The sequence below is a fragment of the Protopterus annectens genome, chromosome 3.part1 (assembly GCF_019279795.1).
Source record: "Protopterus annectens isolate FY-2018-M chromosome 3.part1, PAN1.0, whole genome shotgun sequence".
NCBI lineage: Eukaryota > Metazoa > Chordata > Ceratodontiformes > Protopteridae > Protopterus > Protopterus annectens.
The window spans coordinates 1,227,170,913-1,227,195,422 of record NC_056732.1 but is presented as its reverse complement, the minus strand read 5'-3'; the positions used below and the strand labels follow the sequence as shown (position 1 = coordinate 1,227,195,422).

The following is a 24,510-nucleotide window of genomic DNA, read 5'->3' as shown; positions in this document are numbered from 1 at the left end:
TAATACGCTCCATAGCTTTACAGACCAGACTAGTCAGGCTTATGGTGCGATAGTTTCCGGGGTCCGTTGTGGCACCACCTTTGTGGAGTGGGACCACTGTAGCTGTACGCCATTCTTTGGGTACATATCCTGTAGTAATGCTAAGTATGAACAGTGACTTAATGTGAGGGTTCAGTTCTTCTTGGAGTTCGTGTTACACAGCCTGGGACACCATCCGTCCCATAGATGCTGTTTTTTCCGCTTTGGAGAGGGCAGCTTTCACCTGTGCATCTGTGATGGCAGGGAGGTTGTTACATTCAGTTGGGATAGGCATTTGCTCCTTTGGGGGGGGGGGGGGTTGCACTGAACCTGTCTGCCAGGATGTTGGCTATGTCTGTAGGTTCGATATATTTTGTACCGTTATGCAACAATTCAGAGCATATCTGGGAGTTTCCGCCCATGTTCCTGACATAACTAAAGGCGGCCTTGTGATTATCTTTAGTGTCTAGGGCAATTTTTCTTTCGAAACTGGCCTTGGATGATTTTATGAGGGATCAAAGGTTCTTGCTAATACTGATCAGAGATGCCTTCCCTTTTTGGGATTTTGCTCTGTCATGTAGTAGCTTCCGCCTTCTGTTGTATAGCTTATTTATGGCCGGGGTCCACCAGACCAGTCTCCTGTTTTTGGAGGAGTGAGTCTCTGTTTTATTTGGGATAGCACGATCCATGCATTCCTGCAAGTGCTCATAGAATGCATCTGTAAAGGATTCTGTGGATTGGGCTGTATTATCCTCTGGCCCAGGGGCTTTGAAGGATTCCACCTCAGTCTTGAGAAGTGCAAAGTTGGCTTTTGAGAAATTCTTTACAGTGATTTCCTTGGCTGGGCATGGGGACGGGATATGGATGTCCAGGGAAATTTGTTTATGGTCTGATCTTACCAATGAGGGGTTTACCTCTGGTGTGGAACAGTGTCCCCATGTTGGGGATGACCAGGTCCAATATGTTGTTCCCTCTTGTGGGAGTGGTGACCAGTTGTTCCATTGCATTAGAGTTTATAAATTCAAGGAACCGTTGGGCGAGGGTGTTTGGGCTTGAGTAGTTTTCCCAGTCAATGTTTGGGTAGTTGAAGTCACCGAATAACATAGTGTTTGGAGATACCTTCATATTCTCCAGTGTTCTCAGGAATGCCAAGTGGGGTTCCTGTAATAGGGAGGGTGTTCTGTAGCAGGCTACAAACTGAAAGGTAGTTTTGCCTGCTGTTAGTTGCATATGGATGGTTTCCGATGCTTCGTGCAGTGCCACTAACCTGGAGGTGTAGGTATCTTTGATGAATATAGATACTCCCCCCCTCCTTTTGTGCTTCGGTCTGAGTTTTGGAGCCGAAATGCTACCCTTAAAAATATGTAACAAGCTTGGCAGCCTAATACGGTAATGCCTACGTAGGCCTACTGGTTCTATTAGTAAAAAGGTGCGTCTGGAACTATCTAATGTTCCCGATCAAATTTCTTAAGACAGCTGAACTGGATATTTAGTTGCAAATTGCATTAAGGTTGTATTTGCAGGTGCAAAAAGTAAGGGAAAGGCTACATCTTGCACTTCTGGATGTCAATTCAGCATGCTTTCCTGCCTCAACATTAGCAAAAAAGTTTTGTTAGCTTGTAACTAGTAATATATATATATATAAACATCAGATCACTTATTCTGTGAAAAGTAGTTTGAAACCTAAAATATGGGCTGTGCCCACAATCAAACCAGGAACCACAAGGAAAATGTTATAATTTCTACTTCAAACGTCAAATTTCTATCAGAATATACACATTATAATTCATGTTTTCTCAGACTGTGTTAAGTCAGATAAACTGCGTGTAAAGAACTTGCTTTCTTTATACACATTTGTCTCCAGATCAACAGTCACACTGTCTCTGAACAAGCCACTCCAATGATCAGTTGTCTACTCATACACATTCTTGCCACCTCAAAATGTACCACTTTCACACCGACTACACCTTATGTTTCCCTCATGCTCAAAAGAAATTCTGGACACTGTAATGTAGGTTTCTGCTTGTTTCATAGATACCTATATGCTGCTTTGACAAGCCAATTGCTATCACTTGCTTTCACTCAGACTTTATCCACCAAAGTCCGACACTTTCTGACTGGGTACATCTCATTTGCTCATAAGGGAAAATAATTCATCTTATTTATAATAATTACACAATGCATAAACACGCACCAACCCAAAGACATAATGGTAGCTGCTAAAATATGATCAAGTTAAATTAACAGCTACTTTCACACAGCCTGTTCCCCCAGAAGGGTTTTGACTAAGAACACCTGAATTTTTGTACCAAGAAAATAACTTACATCATTGTACTTCAACTAGTTTTGGCTGGACAGATGCACAAACACATATTGCCTTGGTTAAAATATGGTCAGGCCATGAAAGGATCAAATTGCTTTCTTTTACAGCTTATTTCTTCCTACCCTTCCACAAAACACTTTCTGATTGAGAACACCTCTGAAACTTGACTGCGATCATTAATCTTGTCTGCTACAGCCAGCATCTGATGCTTGCATTCATTCCTCCCTCCCCAGTTCATCCTTCATTCTTGGTGAGGGGGAAGCTCCTAATGTGCAGCATATACAGTTAACACTGCCTATAAGTTTGGCACCCCTCCAATACTTTTTAATATTTTATCTTATTCTGCAACAGAAATCCATCCTTGCAGATCACATTATCTCCCACCAGAAGATGGTAGATTGCTCATATGCAACAGATGTCAATGCTTTGAATAATCAATGCCAGTTCTTACCTTACAAATAAGCCAACATGGATTAACCATGAACTATAATAATTCGAGAGAGAAAAGTAATTGCATGTTAAGCTGCATTACATCCATCCATAACCCCTTTTCCCCATTTTTGCACATGGGTTTAGGGGGGTCACTTCAAAAGTGACAATCTAGAGCTAAGATTTACACTGCCAGGTGGCTAACCCTGCATTTTAGCTCTGAATTCATTACAGGGCTTTTTTTTTTTTTTTTTTTTTTTATTTATTTTAAATGCAATTCTAATATGCTACTTTTACTGTAGTACTAGAATAACAAAATAAGAAGTTATGTACTCACCATAACGTTCCATCTGAGTAGGTATCTTCATTTGTCTGCAACCTGTGGGTCTTTGATCTGATATTGGATCCGAGCCTGCAACTTGTTTCATAGCTAATGGATCCGAGCTCCTAGCTCCTCCCCTCACCCATAATCCCCTGCCAACCCTCCATGACCTCAGATCAAGTTTGCCCCTCAATATGTACCCAAAAAGGGTATTCCAACTCACATAGATCCACTGAAGGCCAAGGGGAAGGAGGGGGGGATGGTTGCAGATAAATGAAGCTACCTACTCAGATGGAACATTATGGTGAGTACATAACTTCTTAATCTGAAGTAGGGACTTCATTTGTCAGCAACCTGTGGGACAGAGTCCCCAGCTACCTGAATCTTGGGTGGCCATCATGGAAGGATACTGCGGAGCACCGCAGAGCCAAAGGATGCTTTCCCTCTAGAAATCACGTCCAGTTTGTAGTGGTTAACGAAGGTACGAGATGAGGCCCAAGTGGCTGCCGAACAAGTATCATCCAATGGAACTCTAGATTCGAAGGCCGCAGAAGCAGAGATGGAACGAGTGGAATGTGCATGAACTCCTTCAGATGCGGGTCTCCCTGAAGCTTGGTATGCTAACGGGATACATTGGGAAATCCAGCGTGACAGAGAGATTTTTGATATTGCTTTCCCCAAATTAAATTTGGCAAAGGAAATGAACAGCTGGTCAGATTGCCTGTGACTGGCTGTTCTACGAGTATAAAAACGTAGCTGCCTATGAACATCTAATGAGTGCAGCTTGTACTATCCTTTATTCTGATATTAAGGAAAGAAGACCGGTAAATTTATGGATTGATTTATATTGGTTTCTGATGCTATTTTGGGAAGGAAGGAGGGATTGGTCCTGAGGTACACTCTGTCCGGGTGAAAGATCAAATAAGGAGGTTTCACAGAAAGAGCTTGAAGCTCCGAAACTCTTTTCGCTGAAGTAATGGCTACAAGGAATGCTGTTTTCCAGGACAAGAATTTGAGATCTACTGAAGCAGCAGGTTCAAAAGGTGGAGCAGTCAAGGCTTGAAGAACTATTGAAAGATCCCAAGGTGGTACGGCTCCTTTTATAGGGGGTCTAAGCAAAAAGGTGCCCTTGAAAAAGGTTTTACACAATTTGGCCGACATCAAGGGCCCTGTGTCATGTCCCACATGATAATGGGAGATGGCAGCCAATTGCACTGACAGTTGAGCAACTAGCGCCTTTCTGAAAAAGTTCGGTTAGAAGTCTAATATGGATGGAAGAGGAGCCGTACAGGGATCTAGATTATGATGGTCCACCCAGACCGAGAAACGTTTCCATTTACTGCGGTACACTTTCCTGGTGGAGGGCTTATGCGCTGCCACAAGGATGGCTTTGACTGGTGAAGAGATACCGGGAGTCCTAACTAGGAGTGGAACTGGACCAACCAAGCCATCAGCTTCAAATTGTCCAGATTTGGGGTCGGTAAGTCCGATGGATGGGAGATTGATCCGGACTGGGATCCAGAATCCAAGGGGGATTCACTAGGTGAGACCACAGGTAAGGGAACCAAATTTGCGAGGCCAGAATGGGGCAATGAGGATCATCTTGCTCCCCAACCGCGAGGCTTTCTGTAAGAGCTGCAGCATGAGGGGTAGAGGAGGATAGGCATAAAGTAGACCAGGTGGCCAAGCATGCACCAGAGCGTCTCTTGGGGTTTCCCCCGGAGGGGGAAGCAGAGCGAAGAAATTGCCGCATTTGGTGTTTGATGGAGAGGCAGAAAGATCGCAGCAGGGTTGCCCCCATATTGCGAATATCTGCTTCGCTACTAGTGGGTTGAGAGACCACTCGTACGGGGTAAGAAGGGTGTGGCTGAGTTTGTCCGCTAGGATGTTGGCCCGCCCCGGAATGTGCGTTGCAATCAGAAAGCGGTTGGTGGAAATTGCCCATTCCCATGCTCTCATGGCTTCACGGCATAGAGGGTAAGACCTGGTTCCCCCCTGTTTGTTGATGTACCAGACAACCGACATGTTGCCTGACTGGACTGCAATCGTTCCTACGGGGAGGAGATTCTGAAGTGCTTGCAACACATACAGCACCGCTCTCATCTCCAGAACGTTGATATGCAGGGAGGTCTCTATCGTTCCACGTGCCTTGGACGGTCCTGCCTGAATAATGCCCCCCCCACCCGAGGCGGGAGGCGTCCGTGGTCACCGTGGCCAGAGGGGGAGAGGTGCAGAAGGGTCGGCCCATATGGAGGTCTGAAGCATGGAGCCACCATAGTAGAGCCCTCCTGCAAGCCTTGCTGATAGCAATGAGGTGATGGAGAGGAAAGGACAGAAAGGACCATTGTACTAGAATGGTCCACTGCAGTACCCGCATGTTCAGGCGGGCGCATGGAAGGAGCGTTATCGCCGCCATGGAGCCCAGCGCCCTCAGGACCAATTCCACCGGTGGGGTCTCTGATTGGAGGATGGCTCGCACATGGAGTTGCAAATTCCACAGTCGTTCCGACATCAGGAAGGCTCGTAGATCTCTGGTGTCTATTCTGGCTCCTATGAACTCTATGACTTGTGTCGGGGCCAGAAAGGATTTGTCGGCATTGATGGTGATGCCCAACTGTGGGGCTAGGCGGAGAAAGAAATCTCTGGCTGAGCAAAGTAGATGCCTTGTTGGGGCCGTCAGGAGCCAGTCGTCCAGGTACGGGAAGACCTGCATTCCCTGGAGTCCCAGGTGGGCCGCAATCACTGCTAATACCTTGGTGAACACCCTGGGGGCTGTGGTGAGACCAAAGGGAAGGACCCTGAACTGGTAGTGACAGTCTCCCAGCTGGAAGCGGAGGAACCTCCTGGATCGTCTGTCCATTAGAATGTGGTAGTATGCATCCTTGAGGTCTATAGAGCACATCCAATCATTCTCCCTTAGAAGGGGAAGAATAGATTGAAGATTGACCATTCGGAATTTTTCCTTGGTTACAGACAGGTTCAAACGGGACAGGTCTAGAATTGGTCTCAAGCCCCCCGTCTTTTTTGGCACCAAAAAGAACCTGGAGTAGAACCCTAATCCGAGCTGGTCTTGGGGGACGGGCTGGATGGCTCTTTTTCTTAGCAGCTGCTGAATCTCTGCGGCTGCAGCCTCCCTCTGATCGGGTGGTACATCGGGGAGGTTCTTGAATTTGGGGACATGAAGTAATGGGATTTTGTATCCTCTGGATATAATTCGAAGCACCCAGCGGTCTGTCGTGATGGACTCCCATGCCACTAGGTGCTCAGAGAAGCGCCTCCCCGACTGCCTCCAGAGCGGAGCAGTCAGGCAACCCTTCAGGGCTGCTGCGTGGGCCAGTCAGAGAAAGGTTCTCTGGACCCAAAAGTTCCTTGGAGCCCCTCTGCCCCTGGGGCGGCGCCCTCCCTGTCGTCCTCTGCCACGGAAGGACTGGTTGTCCAGAGCAGGTTGGGAATGTTGCGATTTCCAGAACCACATCTTCTTCTGACCCTTTTGGTTCTTCGAAAAGGACCGCTGGGGAGCAGAGAAGAGGACTCTGACAGCAGAAGACATCTTCCCATCCTTCTCGCTTTGGACAAGTGTCTCGCGAACCGTTTTGCCAAACAGAGTAAAACCATTGAAAGGTGCGTTCACAAAGGACGCTTTAAAGGGCTCCGCAAAGTCACAATGACGGAGCCAGGCCTGACGTCTCATGACTAGGCCTGCTCCGCTAGCTCTAGTGGCTCCCTTGGTGGCGTGGGACAATAGCCGCATAGAGGTATTAGAAATGGATCTCAGAGTGGCCATTCGGGTGGAGTACAATTGTTTGTCCTCGGCCAACATGAACTCAGGGGGGGGGAGGCAGCGTATTCTTTGGTAAGATCCCGCTGCATCCTGATGACATGTGCCATATAGTTCAGAGACCTTACCGAAAAGGTCGCTGAACTAAAAACTCACTTCCCTAAGCGGTCCATCGAGCGGGACTCCTTGCTCGGTGGATGGACTGAGGGGCTCTCCTGAGCTAGTTCCCTCTTCGTGGCTGCCGCCGTCAACATGGCATCTACGGGGGGACCTTTGCTCCAGTGTGACCGGTCTGTGGGGGGGCTTAATATCCTGTCTGGACGTTTGGGTATTGGTTCCACAGTGTCCGGGTCCTTCCACACCCTGCTGGTAATAAGGGCCACCAAGAGGTCGGCCGGAGGGGACACCCAAGAGGTAGACGGGCCTGCTTCGAATGCCTCCAGAAACACGGACTCGTTGGAGGAAGCCTTGGGGGCAGACCACCCACCTCTGATCCTCAGCATCTCCATGATGTCTCCAAAGGATACATCCTCAGGGGGTGATCTTGGGGAGCCTTCCCCTTCATCCAAGTCAGTGTCCTCAGTTAAGGACTCAGGGGAGTCCACGTGCCTCCTCTTGCACTTGTGCTTGCGGGGCACTTCCTCGGGGGGGGGGGGGGTTGACAGAGGAGGTCTCGCCAGCAACATCCTGTTCCAATGGAACAACCTGCGACATCGAAGCAGGCTGTCCCTGAGGCCGGGTGATGGAAGCCTGGCCCAGCAGAGAGGGAGTGCAGGGTGGAGCCGAGACAAGGGCCGGGGGTCCGGATGCTCTCGACAGAGCCCTCTCCACTACATCGAAGGCAGAAGGGGAACCGCTCTCCCTGGGCTCCAAGAGCCGGTTCCCACTCGGATCCGATGAAGGGATCAGAACCGGTGCCGAGACCATCGGATCCGAAGGACCAGTGCGTTCCGACTTGGACGGAGCTGAATGCACACTGAATCCCTCGGATCCGAAGCTCGGACTACGGCTCAGAGAGGTCGGATCTGACAGACTCGAGGGCAGGGTCAGATCCGAAGTACCAAGTACTGTCAGCGCCGACCCACCCCCGGCTCCGACGCTGCTCGGCTCCGAACACTCCAAACCTGGGTAGCGGGTCGGAGAAGGAGCAATTGGAGCGAAAAAGTGTGTCGAGCTCTGGGAGAGCACTCCCATCTGCAGATGGGCCTGGATGAATCTTCGCACCATCCGGTCCAAGTCTGCTTCTGACAAGCTGAAAGTTGATCTTGACGAGGCCACCGAGGCAGACCTGGAATGCCGCCTCGATGACCTTGATGGAGATCGGCCTCCTCCTCCTCGGGCCCTGGGGAGAAGCAAGGAGATCGGAGCCGAGGAGGAGGAGACCTACAAGCAGTGGAGGGAGAAGCCCGCTTAGCTGGCGGGGCCGAAGCGGAGGCCTCGGCCCGCCGTTTGTGGTACTTCTCCCTCCGTTTCTCCCTCCTAGCCTCCCTGTCCTCCGGCGCTTTAGCGGGAGTTTGAGTCCCAGCCGAAGGAAGTGGGGCAGGAGTGGCAATGACCACAGCCTGTGGTAGTGCCACGGGAGCAGCGGAGGCCGGAGCAGAGTCCGGGGGCAAAAGTCCCACCAGGACCAGCTTCGACCTCCGCTCTTTCAGTGCCCTGGGGTTGAACGCTGCACAAATGGTACAGTCTGAGGTGAGGTGTTCAACCCCAAGGCACCAAACGCACCAAGTGTGGCCATCAGCCGGGGAGAGCTTATGGCCACACTAGGTACATTTAGAAAAAATGGCTTTTGGGGCCTCAGCCATACTTTAAAGAAAAAGGAGTGCCACAAAAACACACATGCCCCAAAAACACAAACACACACACTCACTAATGACCAGCGAAGGGAGTGAAAACTAAGTAAAAAAATAAATATTACAGGGAACCTAACTCTTACACACTTTTTTTAAATTTAAAGTTGAGAAAAGTTGACTAAGAAAAACAGACTTAACTGAATTTCGCTAGAGCTCAAGGAATCCACAAGCGCGGCAAACTAGATCTGAGGTCATGGAGGGTTGGCAGGGGATTATGGGTGAGGGGAGGAGCTAGGAGCTTGGCTCCATTAGCTATGAAACAAGTTGCCGGCTCGGATCCAATATCGGATCCAAGACCCACAGGTTGCTGACAAATGAAGTCCCTACTTCAGATCTAAGATATTCGGAAGTAAGAAAGTAATTGTGTTTCTATAAATTAGAGGAAAACCTCCCTGTAAATGATATTCTGGAACTCTCATCAAAGATGATCTGGTACCAAATAGTAAAAGGGTTAATACCAGCTCTTAAGGGAAAGCTCCTAAAATTTAACCAGATTTGTAAACCCAGACAACTAAGTGTCTCTGCCTTCTTTCCTGAAATACCTGGGGAGAGATCCAATATAATCGGCATGCTGTTCTTGATTATAAGACATCACTTTTCAGTACAATTTGTATACATCCACTTCCCTGCCACAACACTGCCCTGCCTACTTTTCACTGCTAACCTCATTTTTGCCTCTCAGGTTTGTCTCCTTTTTATCCTGTTTCTTGCATTTAATGGAATATTTAGTCTTCAAACCTATTTTCAGGTTGTTAAATAAGCTACTTTGCTTCTAGTTATTTCAAAGTTCTAGGGAATATAAGCACATTTATTTTAATTGCCTTTTTACTTAAAGTTATGAGACTTTTAAAATTCAAGCAGCATTTTCTAGTGATCACAGCAGTGCAATAGTCTTATTAAATTCAGATCTCTTTCAGTGTCCTCAGGGCACCACCTTCATTTCTTCCAGGTTTGTCACAGGTTGGTACTAGGCTATCGGCCCTAGGGCCTATACAAGCCTAGCCATAACAATTCCCTGGCTATTTCTTCCCACAGTATTTACTTCCCTGGACCTCTGTCTAGCAGGGCGACTGACGTGATCCCCAGGGTGAACTTCCTATCTCCCATCTAATCAAGGTTCCTTTTGAAGAGGGCCAAAGAAGCGCTCTTTTTGACATGTATGGGAGACATGTATGGGAAGTCTATTTGAGAGTGCGGGGAGTCTCTGGGTCAGGAACCTATCCCTCCAGCATGTTTTGTTCACTGTGATGACAAGGTTTAGATCCCTGGAGCGTGAGTCTGAGAGATTGGGATTTCTTTAAGTGTAGCATGTCCAACAGCTCTGGGTTTGACATGGCCTTGTATGTTAAGTACAGAATGCCTCTGAGTAGACTATATGTGACAGAGTACAGGTGGAGTTTTTTTTTTTTTTTTTTTTTTTTTTAGACTATCAGCATAGGGCATCTACTTTTGGCCTGTGATTCTTTTAGTGAGGTATTTCTGCATCCTTTGCAGTTGTTGCAGATGTCCTGAGAGGTATATACCAAATGGGGCATTGTGGGTCTAATGAGGGATGAGTACAGTGGGACAATGACCTTTTTTCTGGATGAAAAGCCCTTAGAGATGAGGTGTGCCACATAGGATTTCCTGTTGTGGCGATGTGGTTATCAAAGGTGAGACCACTGTCCACCTGTGTCCCTAAGTGTCTTATCACACTTTCGGTGTTGTGTACTGCCACCTATGTGGTAATTCATGGGTACATGTTTTTTCTCAAAGGGGATAACTATACATTTCTTAGTATTGAGACCAGTATTGTACATAAAATGGAAGCAGCCATCCAAGCCTATAAACTCTACAGCCAAACTTTCCATTAACTGGTGTTTAACAGAGTAGGATTTTCTGCAAGATTAAAATAAGTAAATAAGCCACCATTAACAAGATGTGATCAACTGATTCCAGGATCTATGTTTGTAGTTCAGTTCTCTAGTGATAATTATGTAATTTTCTATAACTCGATAACATCCAAACAAGCTGCTCTCAGAAGGACAAAGTGAGTTGTACAATGTATATAACGTGTGTACCATACACGCTGCAGGCGAGCACCTAATCCAACCTCTAAAGCTGGAACCAATGTGCAGCTTTTACTATACTTCAGACAAAGCCACCCTCTATGTCCTTCAAAGTAAATAGCCATACCACTACCTCAACCTGTATACACTAATGCACGTAAGAAACAATCATACTAACATCCATTTCCCTTCAATGACCTCCCACCATGATGGTGCACAGTCACTGTTATGCAGTCATTCTGAGTGCCCAGTTCCTCATTTCTATCTGTAAAAAGGAAGCCAACTCACCATTTCCATGCTTTGTCTTCCACTTTTTTGTCTTTTTCTGCTTGGCTCTCTGTTTTCTTGTGTTTGCGCTTTCTGGATTCTGTGTTTTCTTCATCCTTTTCTCTCTTCCTTTTGTGTTTCTTCTTTTCTTCTTCCTTGATGGGGAGATTAGAGTCTTCACTGCACATATCCTTTATTTGTTTGATCTTTTTTTCTCCGTTTTCTGTGCCATCTTCAATTTTCAACTGCAAACCTTCCTCCTCTCTCTCTCCTTTATGTTTTGGTGCCTTCTTTGCATGTTTTTCCTCATCACAGCCTTCGTCTGCATATTTTCTTTTCTCTCTGTGAACCTTTTCCCCTAACATTTCTGATAACTCTCGGTCTCTCTCTCTTTTTTCCTTTTTTTTTTGCTTGTCATGTTTCTTTTTCAGGTCATCTTTTTCTGAGTGGAAGGACTCCTTTTCACCTGCTTTTCTGTGCTTGTGTTTTTCTTTTCTCTTGTCAGATTCCTCCTTATCTAACTTTTCTTTTTTGAGATTATCTGCTTTAAAGTTGTCATGTTTTTGTTTATGCTCTTCCTTTTTAATTTTTTTCTCAGCATGCTTCTCTCCCACAATATTGTCCTCAGTCTCCTCTTTCTTCGGTTCAGTCTCAGAGCACGTATTTGTCCCATTTGCCTCAACATGAGTGAGTACATCAGTTTCTCTGTTCGCCTTTAGTTTCTTTGCATCTTCCTCTGCTTCATTGGCAGAGCATTCCATCCCTGTAGGAACTGATGTATTGCTAATACTGACCTTCTCAGTACATTCATTGTCTTTTGATTTCTCTGCTGCTTTTCCTTCCTCTGTTATCCAGTTCTGACTGCAATCATTTTTCCTCTGAAAAAAAAATGGATATCATTTTTCTACTAATGCTATTAAGCATGCGCTTTTACTATAAACTTTTTTCATTTTAGACAAGCAAAGCTGCATTCAAAGCCTTCAGAAAGGATATTTCAAGTACTTTACGCATTTTTAACAATCTAACACTGATCTTAAGATCTTACCTTCCTGTCATGCTTTATGACGAAGCAATAAAGATGACAACACATACGTAACCAAAAATATGAGTCTCATCACAAAAATTAAAATTTCTTAGGACAGCAGGGAAAAGGCATTTATAAAAACTACTAAAATCAACTTTGCTTTGTTTTTTTTTTTTTTTATTCTTTACTGCAAGATCCTGAATTCTAAGTGACCAACAAAATCAAATTGAAGTTTACACTGCAATCAAACTCCAGAGCTTTAAATACCGACTTAACTCGGAAGGTCTTAATATCTGAAAAGAAGACTACAGCGCACATCCTTCTTGAATGATTTCTACCCAATATAGACTGTGGTGGTGGTGCTGCGGTAGCACTGTCACCTCACAGTAAGACGTCCTGTTCGATTCTCAGCTAGTGTCTCTTCTGTGTGGAGACATGCGTGAATGGGCGTATCTTCATTGAAGGTTGTGCATCAGGGCCGGCAACTCGGCATGGAAAAATCTACTGCCAATCATTAGCGGACCAGAGTTCTGCTGTGACGACCCCTAACCAGGAAAAGCTGAAAGACAACAGTCATTACTCAAATGGCCTAAAGGACAAATGTGAAACTTCAGCATGGCTCCAGAGATACAGCCTTGACTACACCAAGTGATTAGGGGTTGATTAGCAGCTCTTGCATTAAAGAATAGAGTGGGGGTCTGAAATAATGTTGTATACCTGCCTCTCCCTGGAGCAGGTAGGTGGGAGGATTGTGCATACTTGGGGCATTCTGGGTAGTGCATTTTCCCTGGTGGAGATCATGGAAAAAAAGACTGCTTGTGATTCAATGGGATGGACAGGACTGCTTAGACAGAAAGCCCCTTGTGGAAGTGAGCGGGCATCCCCCACAACTAGCCCATTGAACATCCCTTCCTGACAGCTCAACAGGTCCATGTTGGTTGGGAAGAGAGAAAACAAACATTCAAACCATCTCTGATGGTTGTCTGAATAATGGTGGTCTCTGGGGATGAGAAATAAATGGGACAGTTGACAGGGAGAGAACTGGTGATGGTCAGATGTTAGTGACAAAGGGTACAAAAACTCCAACAAGCCTTAGGTAATGCTGCTCATCTGTTCGGTTCAAACTCACCACAGGAAAAGGGATAGACATTCAGCTGCTTACTACAGCATAAACTGCTCCACCTCACAGTAAGCATTTATGTCAAACAGCAAGCAGAACCATAAGCATCAAGCAAAACACTATGATTAGAAAACGCTGCACTTATAAAACATACATCTAGAACAGAAACAAAGAAAAGTCCACAAAACAATAACTTATTATTTTCAATGAAAGCCAAGAGGTCATAAGTATGTTACCAGTAAAATCACCACCTAAAATAAATGTCACAGGGTCTACAACCAAGTTAACATTGTAGAGAAAAAAGTATGAAGGTCAACAGCACCATACATCAAACAGACTGTTAATACTCAAAGCAGGAGTGCACTCCTCAACATACTTGAGAGAAGACTGTGGTTAAGTTGCAAGAGATTTCACTTGGAAGGAAGCAAAAAGAGAGTACACCAAGAAGTACTGAAGCAGGGAAAAGGCATATGAGAGTTAAAATAATGCCAAGTAATGTCACTAGAAACATCTCAAGCTAAATTATGAGCCCTGGAAAATGACTCTCCGCCTCCACTTGCACAAAGTTCTTTCCATGATACAGTATCTGCAGACAAAATTGCTGATGTTAACATTAAATAGGAGAACCACAGAATTATTTACCTGTAGTGAATGTGCACAGGTCTAGGCTTTCTTTAGGATAGCAAGATTGCTTGCATGGAGGTAGAGGTTCGCTTTAAATTACAAAGCCACTGACTATGGTATGCAAACTCCCTCTTGATAGAAATCCAGCAAGATGAAATGACATTAACTTACCTGCTAGCACTCTCAACTGAACTGGGTGGGGAGAAAAACTGTGAGAATTCTGACCCCTAACAGATGTCACTGGTTCATCCTTGCTTAGTTTAATCTAGGCCATGCTGGCCCAGACTGAAATTAGAACTTCGCTCATGTTCTGAGATATTATGTTCTATGCATAATGCTGATGTGCAGTACATACAGGTGCCAGAAGGAAGTTAGATATTAAAGAACTCCCTAAGCCCCTTAGAGTGAAAAACCTGCCCTTCATTTTAGCATGGTGCACCAATAAGGGCATGCAATTGCACTGTACAGCAGCATACTATAACACAAAACCAGAATCAACTAATTAGGGAGGAATAAAAAAAAAAATAAAAAGAACAACCAGCCACTTAAAGTATTAAAGTGTACAAGATGTATTGAAAAGAAAAAAAAAAAAAAACTTCCTACAGACCCTGACCAACAATCTCCACGTCTGTTGGATAGCATTTGACACTAGGGAACTCTCACCGTTTTCCATCACACCGGATTAAATCCTTCGCCATATTTTTTAATTAAATGCCCACTGCCATGGCTCCCTGTCTAAGCAAAGTGCCTTCCTGTAGAAAGATTTTCTCAGAACACTTAAGTGTCAGGAACTATATCCGGTCCACATAGTGCTGTAGATGCCACCCCAACATGTACAGTTGGTGCTTGAACCAGGTCCCCTAAAGTCAGATTTGGGAAATTAATCCCTCAAGCAACATCTTTCTCGATAGAGTCTTACAGAAAACACCTCATCAGCAGATTCCTTTTCAGACTTTACTTCTACTTCTCATATCTTACCGTCCGCTTGTACTAAAAGGAAGTACATCTGACATTTCACTTCTAATAAAATGAACAGGTTAAACAAGCAGCTAGTCCTACACAAATAATGAACTTTACACAGAACAGTCTTTTCACTACAACCTGGGAAGATGTTCACTAAAAAAGCAGTATCAATATGTTTACTATAGGGGGCGTGCCCAAGGATGAACACAGGATAGCAGCAGATTTCTTCAGCTCCACCAATTTCATTACACTGACAGGAATTAATTACTTAAAAAATTAATTTTTGAAGTAATTTTCTTTCTAAATATGTTTGTTTTATATAGTTCTTGAACTATATCTAAAAAAGAAAGGAAATTTTAACAATATTTTTGTCAGAAATCACATTGGAAATTTTCCTGTCAGTTTATCAGTATGAAATGAGTTCCAGTAAGACAAATTTTCAAGACTCCAGCATCAAGAAAGAACTTCAGTCTCTGATAACTATAATCCAGCAACTTACTGCTAAGATGGATAAAATGGATACTAAAATTGATACCTTCATAGAAAAAACTACAAAACAAATAGACTTGTTACATATAGACCTGCAACAACAGAAGATCCAGATGACAGGCATAGAAGAAGCTGTGAATGACATGGAAAATAGAATCCAAGAAGAGGAAATCAACATTGAGTTTCTGCTAAAACAAAATACACATTTACAAACAAAGCTGGATGACTTGGAAAATAGATCTAGGCGCAATAACATTAGGATTTTTGGACTGCCAGAAAATATTGAAGGTAACAATATTACTTCTTTTTTAACAACATGGCTCCCTAAAACTTTAGACTTACCAGAAGCATTCTCTTTTGGTATCGAAAGAGCACACAGATCTATAGCTAATACTAACTAACAAAAACTATCCTAGATCAGTTATAGTTAGATTTCTATCATCTTTTGATAAAGAGATGGTTCTTAAATCTGCTTGGGCTAAAGCTCCTGTTAAGATTGAGACAACTGTGCGTTTTGACAATGACTATTCTTCCTTGGTAATACCTAAAAGAAAGGTTTTTCTGCCACTAATAAGGGAGCTTAAAAAAGCACAGTTTAAAACATACCTTCTGTTTCCTGCCAAGCTAAAAATCTTCCTTCCTGATGGTCCTAAAATCTTTGATGACTTGGACTCTGCTTTACTGTTGATCAAAAAAAATAAGATTTTGGATAAAATAGAGGAAATGGAATGGGCTAGTCCTTCATTAAAGAGACTGGCAACTGAAACTTCGTGGAAGACTTCAGAGAAGAAGAAGAGACTAAAGAACAAATGATTTGTTCTATGTTTTTTTCTTTTTTTCTCTCATCATTTTACTTCATTATTAATCTTTTTAAATATAGTTCCTGCATTTCCAGAAAGCCACAAATGTTCTGAAAAAGATTTAATCAAAGTTATTCTCTGTGTGCAAAGAAATGTTTTGTTTCATAACCAGTCAAAATATCTGAGGAACTAATAAGTTATCATTCAATTTGTTTCTCTTTCTAAAAAAGAGAAGTAAGGTCAGTAATTTGATACTTTTTTTTTTTTTTTCCTCCTTCTCTTCTTTTCTTTGTTTAAACAATGACATTCTATTTAGATTATGTAGTGGGTAAAGGGTGGGGGAGGGCAGGGAGGGAAGAGTAATGAAAATATGATAAATGGAATAATAACATATTTATTCCTTGTAAAAAGTTTATATGTTCTTCAAATGCTATTCCTAATTATACTTTCTTGATTATACTGCTTATGCTTGTTTGTAAATAATCTGTCATGCTTTAACTAATAATAATTAGAACTAAATAATAGTAAATATGTTTTATTTTTAACTATTAATATAAACAGTAAGTAATATTCCATTGTATATACTTCTTAAAGCTTTCTCTTACATTTTTTTTGTTTCTGCTTTACACTCTTATTTTCTACCCTCTTTTTCTTTTCTTTATTCTTTCTCTATTTTTTTTCTCATATTAATATATAGAAATGCTTTTGATCATATAGACACAGTAAATAATAAGATTTACATATTGGGACAAAAATATTGAGTTTTATTACTTATTAATAACTTTGGGCTTAATTTCACTTAAATAGAGGCTGTAATAACCTGTAAAATACATTGCGAAGGTTTTGTCATGTTTAGATGCATTTACACTGCTAAATGAATGTTTGTCACTAGTTTTTAACAAGTTTCCCGCCAAAATGTTAAGGGAGACAATCTGGGATGTGGGCTACCCATGCACAGTGTCCATGAGCTGTTTCAAAAACTTCAACTCTCAGAATTCTCACAGAGAAGCTGAAAGCAGTCAATCTGACCTTTGACCCAGATATCACACTGACACAGCACAGATTCAGGAAGAACACTCTACCAGGAAGTAGAACTGATGCAAATGCGACTATGTGAAGGAAAATGAACTCTTTGACATTTAAATGTGAGTTATTTTATATAATTACTTAAATATCTATGTTATAATTCATAAAATATGTCAGTTATAATGATTTTAAATGATGCAGTTTCTTGTAGTAAGTAAATGTCTTATTTTAGAAGGCATAGAAAATGAAACATTTATTCAAGTGTTTTTGAAAATCTACTTGACTGCTGCATACTAATCTGTGTTGAAAACTTATGTTCCAAACACATACATTACTATAACTCATTTAATTCATCTGATTGACAAGCATAAATAACTTTATAACTCTATACTGGAAGAAAATGTCATGTGATATATTTTAAAGCAGTAGTATAGACATACAAAATACAGATGTTTTTTTTTTTTACAATACAAGTGTTTCTGAGAACTTGCATAACTATGCAGTATGATTTATAACAATTTCTATAAATATAATACTTTATTCTATTGACAATAATGAGTATGAGTAAAATGCTCATATACAAGCAATTCAAGGTTTTTTTTTGGAAGCTGTTGACTGCATTTACGTGACAGAAAATAGATGCATCTTAATATATGTAATGTCTGAACCATATTAGCCAACGTTTTTGATTTAAATGAATGTTAGAACTTATTTTTACATACTTTGAATAAATTAATATGTAAATATGCCTTCCTTTTTTTTTTCTCTCTTTCTTTCACTCTCTTCCTCTTTCACATCTTTTATTTCTCTCTCTCCTCTTGGTTCCTAATATCAAGTTTGTTTGAATGCTATTTGAATACAAGTGTATTATATTACATAGATGTATATAGTAGTATGAATAGTTTTAAAAAAAAAAAGTTTATTTTAGTTTATATGATGTTGTTTTATCAAATGTGTAGTCTTGCCTTGCTAGATAATTGAATTGAAAGCTGTTAATTTAAGTTAAATATAACCAGTATTAAATTGATAAGGTGGTAGCTGAGGTACTGCTGCTTAGGGTAGGGGGTTAACTTGAGTGGTATATACTACTCTAAGTTGGAGTTTTTAACTCCACGCTGGATGCAAGGTTTAATCCTTACATTATTTTCACTTGTTCATTGTTATATGCATATAGTTTTGACATCCACAATATATTTTGTACACTCATTGTCACTACAAACAAAATTGAATCCTATACAAAATCCCATAAGAGATTCAATAAATACAGCTGTATTTAAAGGTACACCTAAAGGAGGAGATGTAACATTACTTATGTTATTTGTTATTTTGATCATAAGATTCTTAAGTTTTAAAAATACTAAATGACATCTTTAAAAGGAATTTCTTTAAACATTAATGGATTGAATAATCCATGTAAAAGGGCACACCTAATAAGATACATTAATTTACATAAGGCCAACAGTCTTCGTGCAAGAAACCCATCTCTTGAAAAAAGATACTGATAAACTAGTCACAAACAAATATACAGTATTGGTTAGTTCAGAGCACACTCAGAAAAAAAGAGGAGTGGCTATTTTATGGAATAAAAGTATGCCCATTCCTAAAACCATTAAGTCTTATCAGGATGACAAAGGAATGTTTTGTATGGTTACAATACAAACTAATGGGAAGACGTACACTTTAATTAATGTATATTGGATACCTGGAATTGGTATTAATACAGTGAAACATCATCTTGAGAAGATCATATCATTCTCTATAGGAGATATTATTTTAGCTGGTGACTAATTGTATACTACATGAAAGTGATACTACCACTATAGGAAAAAGAAGAATTACATCTAATGCAAAACATTTAAATGATTTTGCTAATTCTTATCATTTGAATGATATTAATAATCAGATAGATTCAAAATCATTACCATACACCTTTTTTTCTAACAGATACAAAACTTATTCAAAAATAGATAGGGTCTTTATTTCTAACCAGATGGTAACAGATTTAATTAATTCCAAAATCATTTCATGCCCTATATCTGATCATAATTCAATTTTTTTGAATTCATGATAAAAAATACTCAATGTTCAGATCAAAAGGATACCAGCATACTTAACTCAACTAAAAGACTATAAAGAATATATACTTTCAGAAGTACAACATTTTCTAGACATAAATAATACTCCTGAAGTCTGCATTGTCTATGTTTGGGATGCCTTAAAATCATATCTATATGGACAAAGTATAAGATGGCATATTAATATAAGGAAATCTTGGGATAAGGAATTGTTAGATATTCAAAGTAAATTAGCCTCTTATAAACATAATAATAAAGAAAACATTATGGATAAGAAAGTCATTGAAGAAATAAACAAACTAAATGAGAAATACAAAGAAATTTTAACTCAAAGTTAAAATAACTCTAGAGAAATACAAGTTTTTGTCTTACTCAATAAGCCCCAAATACTTACATAGACTTAAAAATAAAACAAAAAGGTTGAATAAACAAAACCATATCAAAGAAATCTTTTCTCTAAGGAAAAAGAAGAATGTTTCTAGTCTACCAGAAATACTAGATGAATTTAGAAATCACTTTCACAATATTAACAATAATAACATTAACATGGAACCTAAAGATAAAATAAAGGAGTTTATAACCACAAACATGAATAAAAAGCTTAATAAACAACAGATTAAACTATTGGACAAAAGTATTTCATATACAGAGGTTATTACACAAATAAATAAGCTTAAATCAAACAAAGCACCGGGTAATGATGGTATTATACCAGAGATATATAAAATCCTTTCTAAAAGTACATATTCATTAATACATAAGGTTTTTATTTTGGCCCAAACTGAGTTAATAACCCCCCCCATCTTGGCAATATACATTTATTTCGCCAATTTTAAAACCTAATAAAGATCCAACTAGATGTACTTCATATCGGCCCATCTCATTACTTAATGTTGATTATAAAATGTTTATGAGTATTTATGCTGATAGATTGAAGACAATCATTCCTGGCATTATAGATATAGATCAGACAGGCTTCATTGTAAATAGAAATACTTTTGATAATATAAGAAGAACTTTAACATTAATTGATTTTGCAAATAGGAAAAAGAAAGATTTAACACTTATTAGTCTTGATATAAGTTCAGCATTTGATTCAGTAAGTTGGGACTATCTGTTTACCTTACTGAAGTGCACAAACTTCTCTGATGCATTTGTAAATCTAATTGAGCATTTATACAAAGGAACGTTGGCTTATATTAAGGTAGGAACATATGTTTCACAAAAAATACCCATTCTTAAAGGTACAAAACAAGGATGTCCACTTTCTCCACTATTATTCACTTTAGTAATGGAGCCTTGGGCTAATTTGATCAGAAACAGTACTGACAGAGGGTTTTGAAATATATGAAAATACAACATCCAAAATTCAACTTTTTGCAGATGATGTTCTAATTACATCATCAGGATCTAATTCTTCTATGCAGTCTCTATTTGATAAAATGATGAATTTTAAAAGTATTTCTGGTTTAATATTCAATGAAGAAAAAACTAAAATACTACCTATATATACACGAAAAAATATTCTCATTAGTGATTTTACTAAATATGTACCCAAATTCAGGTCAGATAACTTATTTAGGTATAATACTATCTAAAGATATTAAATCTATTATATATAATAATTATAATACCTGTTTTCTTAATATACAAAATCTTTTTAATACCTGGAATAATATGTTTTTTACTATGGAGGAGAGACTTACAATTATTAAAATTATAATATTCCCCAAGATTTTATACTTAATACAATCAATAATACTTCCACCTACAAAAATAATTATCAAGAAACTGAATACACTAATGTTAAATTTCCTATGGGCACCTAATAGACATAGGATTGCATTAAAGAAACATACTAATAGCTGGTCTCAAGGGGGTATTTCTTTTCCAGACTTTAATTTATATACTATCTCTTCTATTGTAAAAGTTATTACTCTATTAATAGATCAGTCATATGTCGCAAAATGGAAAGATTATTGGGAGCTAATTAGTATGCACTTCATGAAAATCTCCTTAACATATAAAAATATGATTGTAAATAACTCCATGTTATGGTTACTAAAGGAATTTTGTATTTCGCCTATTACACCTAAACATATGGTTTGTTACCCATTAAATATTATTATTAGCTATCATAACTTTATATTCATGCACCCTAAGTATAGGGAATGGAATTTTATTATATTCCCTATAATCTATACTCAGGGTATGCTTTTGTCATCTACTTCTGAAGGAACTCATTTAGCTACAGATAATGATCTAAAGTACTGGTATCAGTTGATATCTGATAATAAAGTTAAAAATCTAGATTTCTTAAAACAAGAATTTGATCCAAGAGAAACTTGCTGGTTAGAGGTTCAGACCTTTAGACAACATCTCATTGATAGAATAGATCTAATGTCTATAACAGTTAAAGAATCTATTCCAACACTGATTGATTACTTGATATTAAATTTACAACAAAGTTTCTGATAAAGGTAAACTTTCATACATACATAAAATTATCAGACAAGAAACTTTTTACAGTGTAGATACATACTGGAATTATTTCACTTCTATTAATGGGGACCCACCAAATCAACAAGATAAACAATATATATTGGAATCTGCCTATAGAACTACGTCTTCCATTGTCTGGAGACTTTATACATGGAAATTTTTACATAGATCTTTTATACACCTTTGATGATGAATAAAATAAATAATAAAGATAATCTATGTAAGAGATGTAATATAGAAATTAATGCTGACTGGGCTCATATGTTTTATGACTGTATAAAATTGAAAGAATACTGGAAGTCAGTTAATGAATTTTGCAGGCTCTTTTTACAGATAATTTCATTATTTCTAAATCTCTTATATTATTCAACACACCTGTACCTCAAAGTGTTAAAAGGTTAAGCTTCCCTTGTTATGGTCTATTCTAGCAGTGGCTAGGAAAATAATAACCAGAAATTGGATTTCAGATACACCTCCTTCGTTCAATGAATTTAAAAATGTTATGAATATAGTGTGCCATATGGAAATAAACACAATTAGGTCAAGAACAACTAGAAAAACATCTTATTATATTGTATGGGATAATTTACAAAATTTGTTAAAAAAATCCTAATTTCAATAGCATGGTATTTTAGTTTAATTAATTGATCTGATTGTAGTGGATGTCTTTGTAAATACTTTAGTTGTTTTGTTGAATGTTATAATCATATCTATTTTAATTACTTGTATAAAATTGTTATGATATTTCTCTTGTATGTTAAAACAATAAACCTGTTTTGAAAAAAAAAAAAGAAATAAATTCAACTTGGTTTCACGCTAAAAAAAAAAATATATATATGTTTACTATAAGCAGGAATGAAATAAAATATATTTAAGCAAAAATATTCTGCAAATAACTAAATTAGTACGAAATCAACTTTCGGAACTACATCCTTGCTGCAAGACAACCACTGGGTTATAGAATAGAAACTAAAATGGCTATCAACCACTTCATTGACAAGTTTGCACAAAGCAAGTCAGTGCGAGAACACAAATACTTATTGGTATAGCTACCACAACACAAGCATATATTTTCAGGACAGACTTGTCTAAATGACACCTCCAACTAGAATCTTTATACTACATAGATTCAAAGAAACTATCATTTAAGACTACACAAGTACAGCCTAAATGAAATTACAAATGTCAGCTCACGAGAGAAATGCAGGGCAAATAAAGCAGATATAGCAGTATCAAAGAATAACAAAGAAAGAATATAACATGTATGACATGCAAGAGGTAGCTTACATTAACAGATTCAGTACCCATTGTCCAGTGATAAATAATAAATACCCACCACCAACCCTCTACACTTAAGATAGAGAATAAATAGAGTCTAGTGAACAGCAGCTGTTTAGTTACCATAATGCACTTGTTAACCTTAGACATGACTCAGTATAACCATCATATTGCATAATAGTAATGCTGGCGGTAATTGCTCAGAGCAGCAGGATTAAGTGAAAAAAGGATGTGATGACAGAGTTGCACAGGATAAAATAGACATTAAACATATGACAGGACAGAATTACATGGCATTTAAAGGTCAATGGCACAAGACCTAGATGTTTAAATGATGCTGACAAAGTTTAACACAAAGGCCTGCGGTAGAAGCCCCCAGAAAAACAGAATGGACATTGTGTACTCATGGCAATTGTGTCATACACCTCCGGCAAACTAGACACATGCAAAGATAAGCATTCTGCATATAGAAATCATTGTGCTAACCTCTGGTGTTGGCAAATCAAAGTGCCCATAATGATTTCAAACTTCTGATACTGCATAAAGATGTTGAATTGATATCAAGCAGAGTGCAAAGAATGCACCTTTGTGCTGGATCAGGGAAACATATTCCACACTTCACTAAGTCTAATTTAGAGAGAGACTGCATTTTTCCACATACTATGCAGAGACTTTGGTGGGAGAAACATTACATGAAGGACAAATTCATTCTAAAGTACACCCTTTGGTACAAGTACAGAATCCATTCATCTGTAGTAATAAAAACCTGAACCTATTTTGTTAAAACTGGGATGCGAAGTCCTATGCAACAAAACATTTGGAAACATTCAACCTGTGCACACTTGCATGATTTTTGCAAGAAGTGAAGACTAAGGCTTTGTTTAAAATGCATCAGCTACAGAATTATGGGCCATGAGCACCTCAGTGGCCCCAAATTCTTTTCCCTGCACTCTTGGGGTGACAAATGTAATCTGTGGATCTCTACCCCATGAATTGAAAGCAAGTAGTCATTGTTGCAAGCAGATTACTTAGAGAAGTCAACAGAACTGGGTTTAACACCTGGATAACAGCTCTAGCTGTATGTATGAAATGCCGTAAAGAACTACAGTCATTAAAAACACCTGGATACCAGCACCAGCTATAAAAACATGATGCATGAAATACTGTAGAGAACTACTCTCACAAATGCCCTGTAATCTTGTAGTGAAGATCCAGACTACCAGATTATAGTATTTGGTGAAACTCTGCATACATCTCTTATTGGCATCAGGCACATTCTTAATAAGAAACATGAAAAGCTGGTCCCACCTATTGAACTGCATTAATGAACTGCCAATTCACATCCTGATACCAGGAAGTTGACAGAAGTTCACTCCCTACCAGAAGTGAGGGGGAAAAAAAAATTCCATATTTTAAATCACACAAATTTAGAAGCTGTGAACTGCAACTGGGGATGCATGTCTAGGAGATTTTTTTTTATTTGTATTTAACCTCCTTAGAAGAAAATGATGTAAATAGAATGATTAGGAAAGACTTTGGACAACCATGGGAAGTAGAGGAACTGTCCTTGT

General features: G+C 39.6%; 1 protein-coding gene across 1 annotated transcript in view; it reads right to left on the bottom strand.

The window, feature by feature from the left end:
- The window catches only part of LOC122797761 (DNA topoisomerase 1-like), an 880,254-nt gene that overhangs the window by 412,364 nt on the left and 443,380 nt on the right, over window positions 1-24,510 (bottom strand). The window contains exon 8 of the mRNA XM_044066283.1: window positions 11,060-11,916. Within this exon, the coding sequence (XP_043922218.1) occupies window positions 11,060-11,916 (857 nt within the window). The remainder of the gene's footprint in view (window positions 1-11,059; window positions 11,917-24,510) is intronic.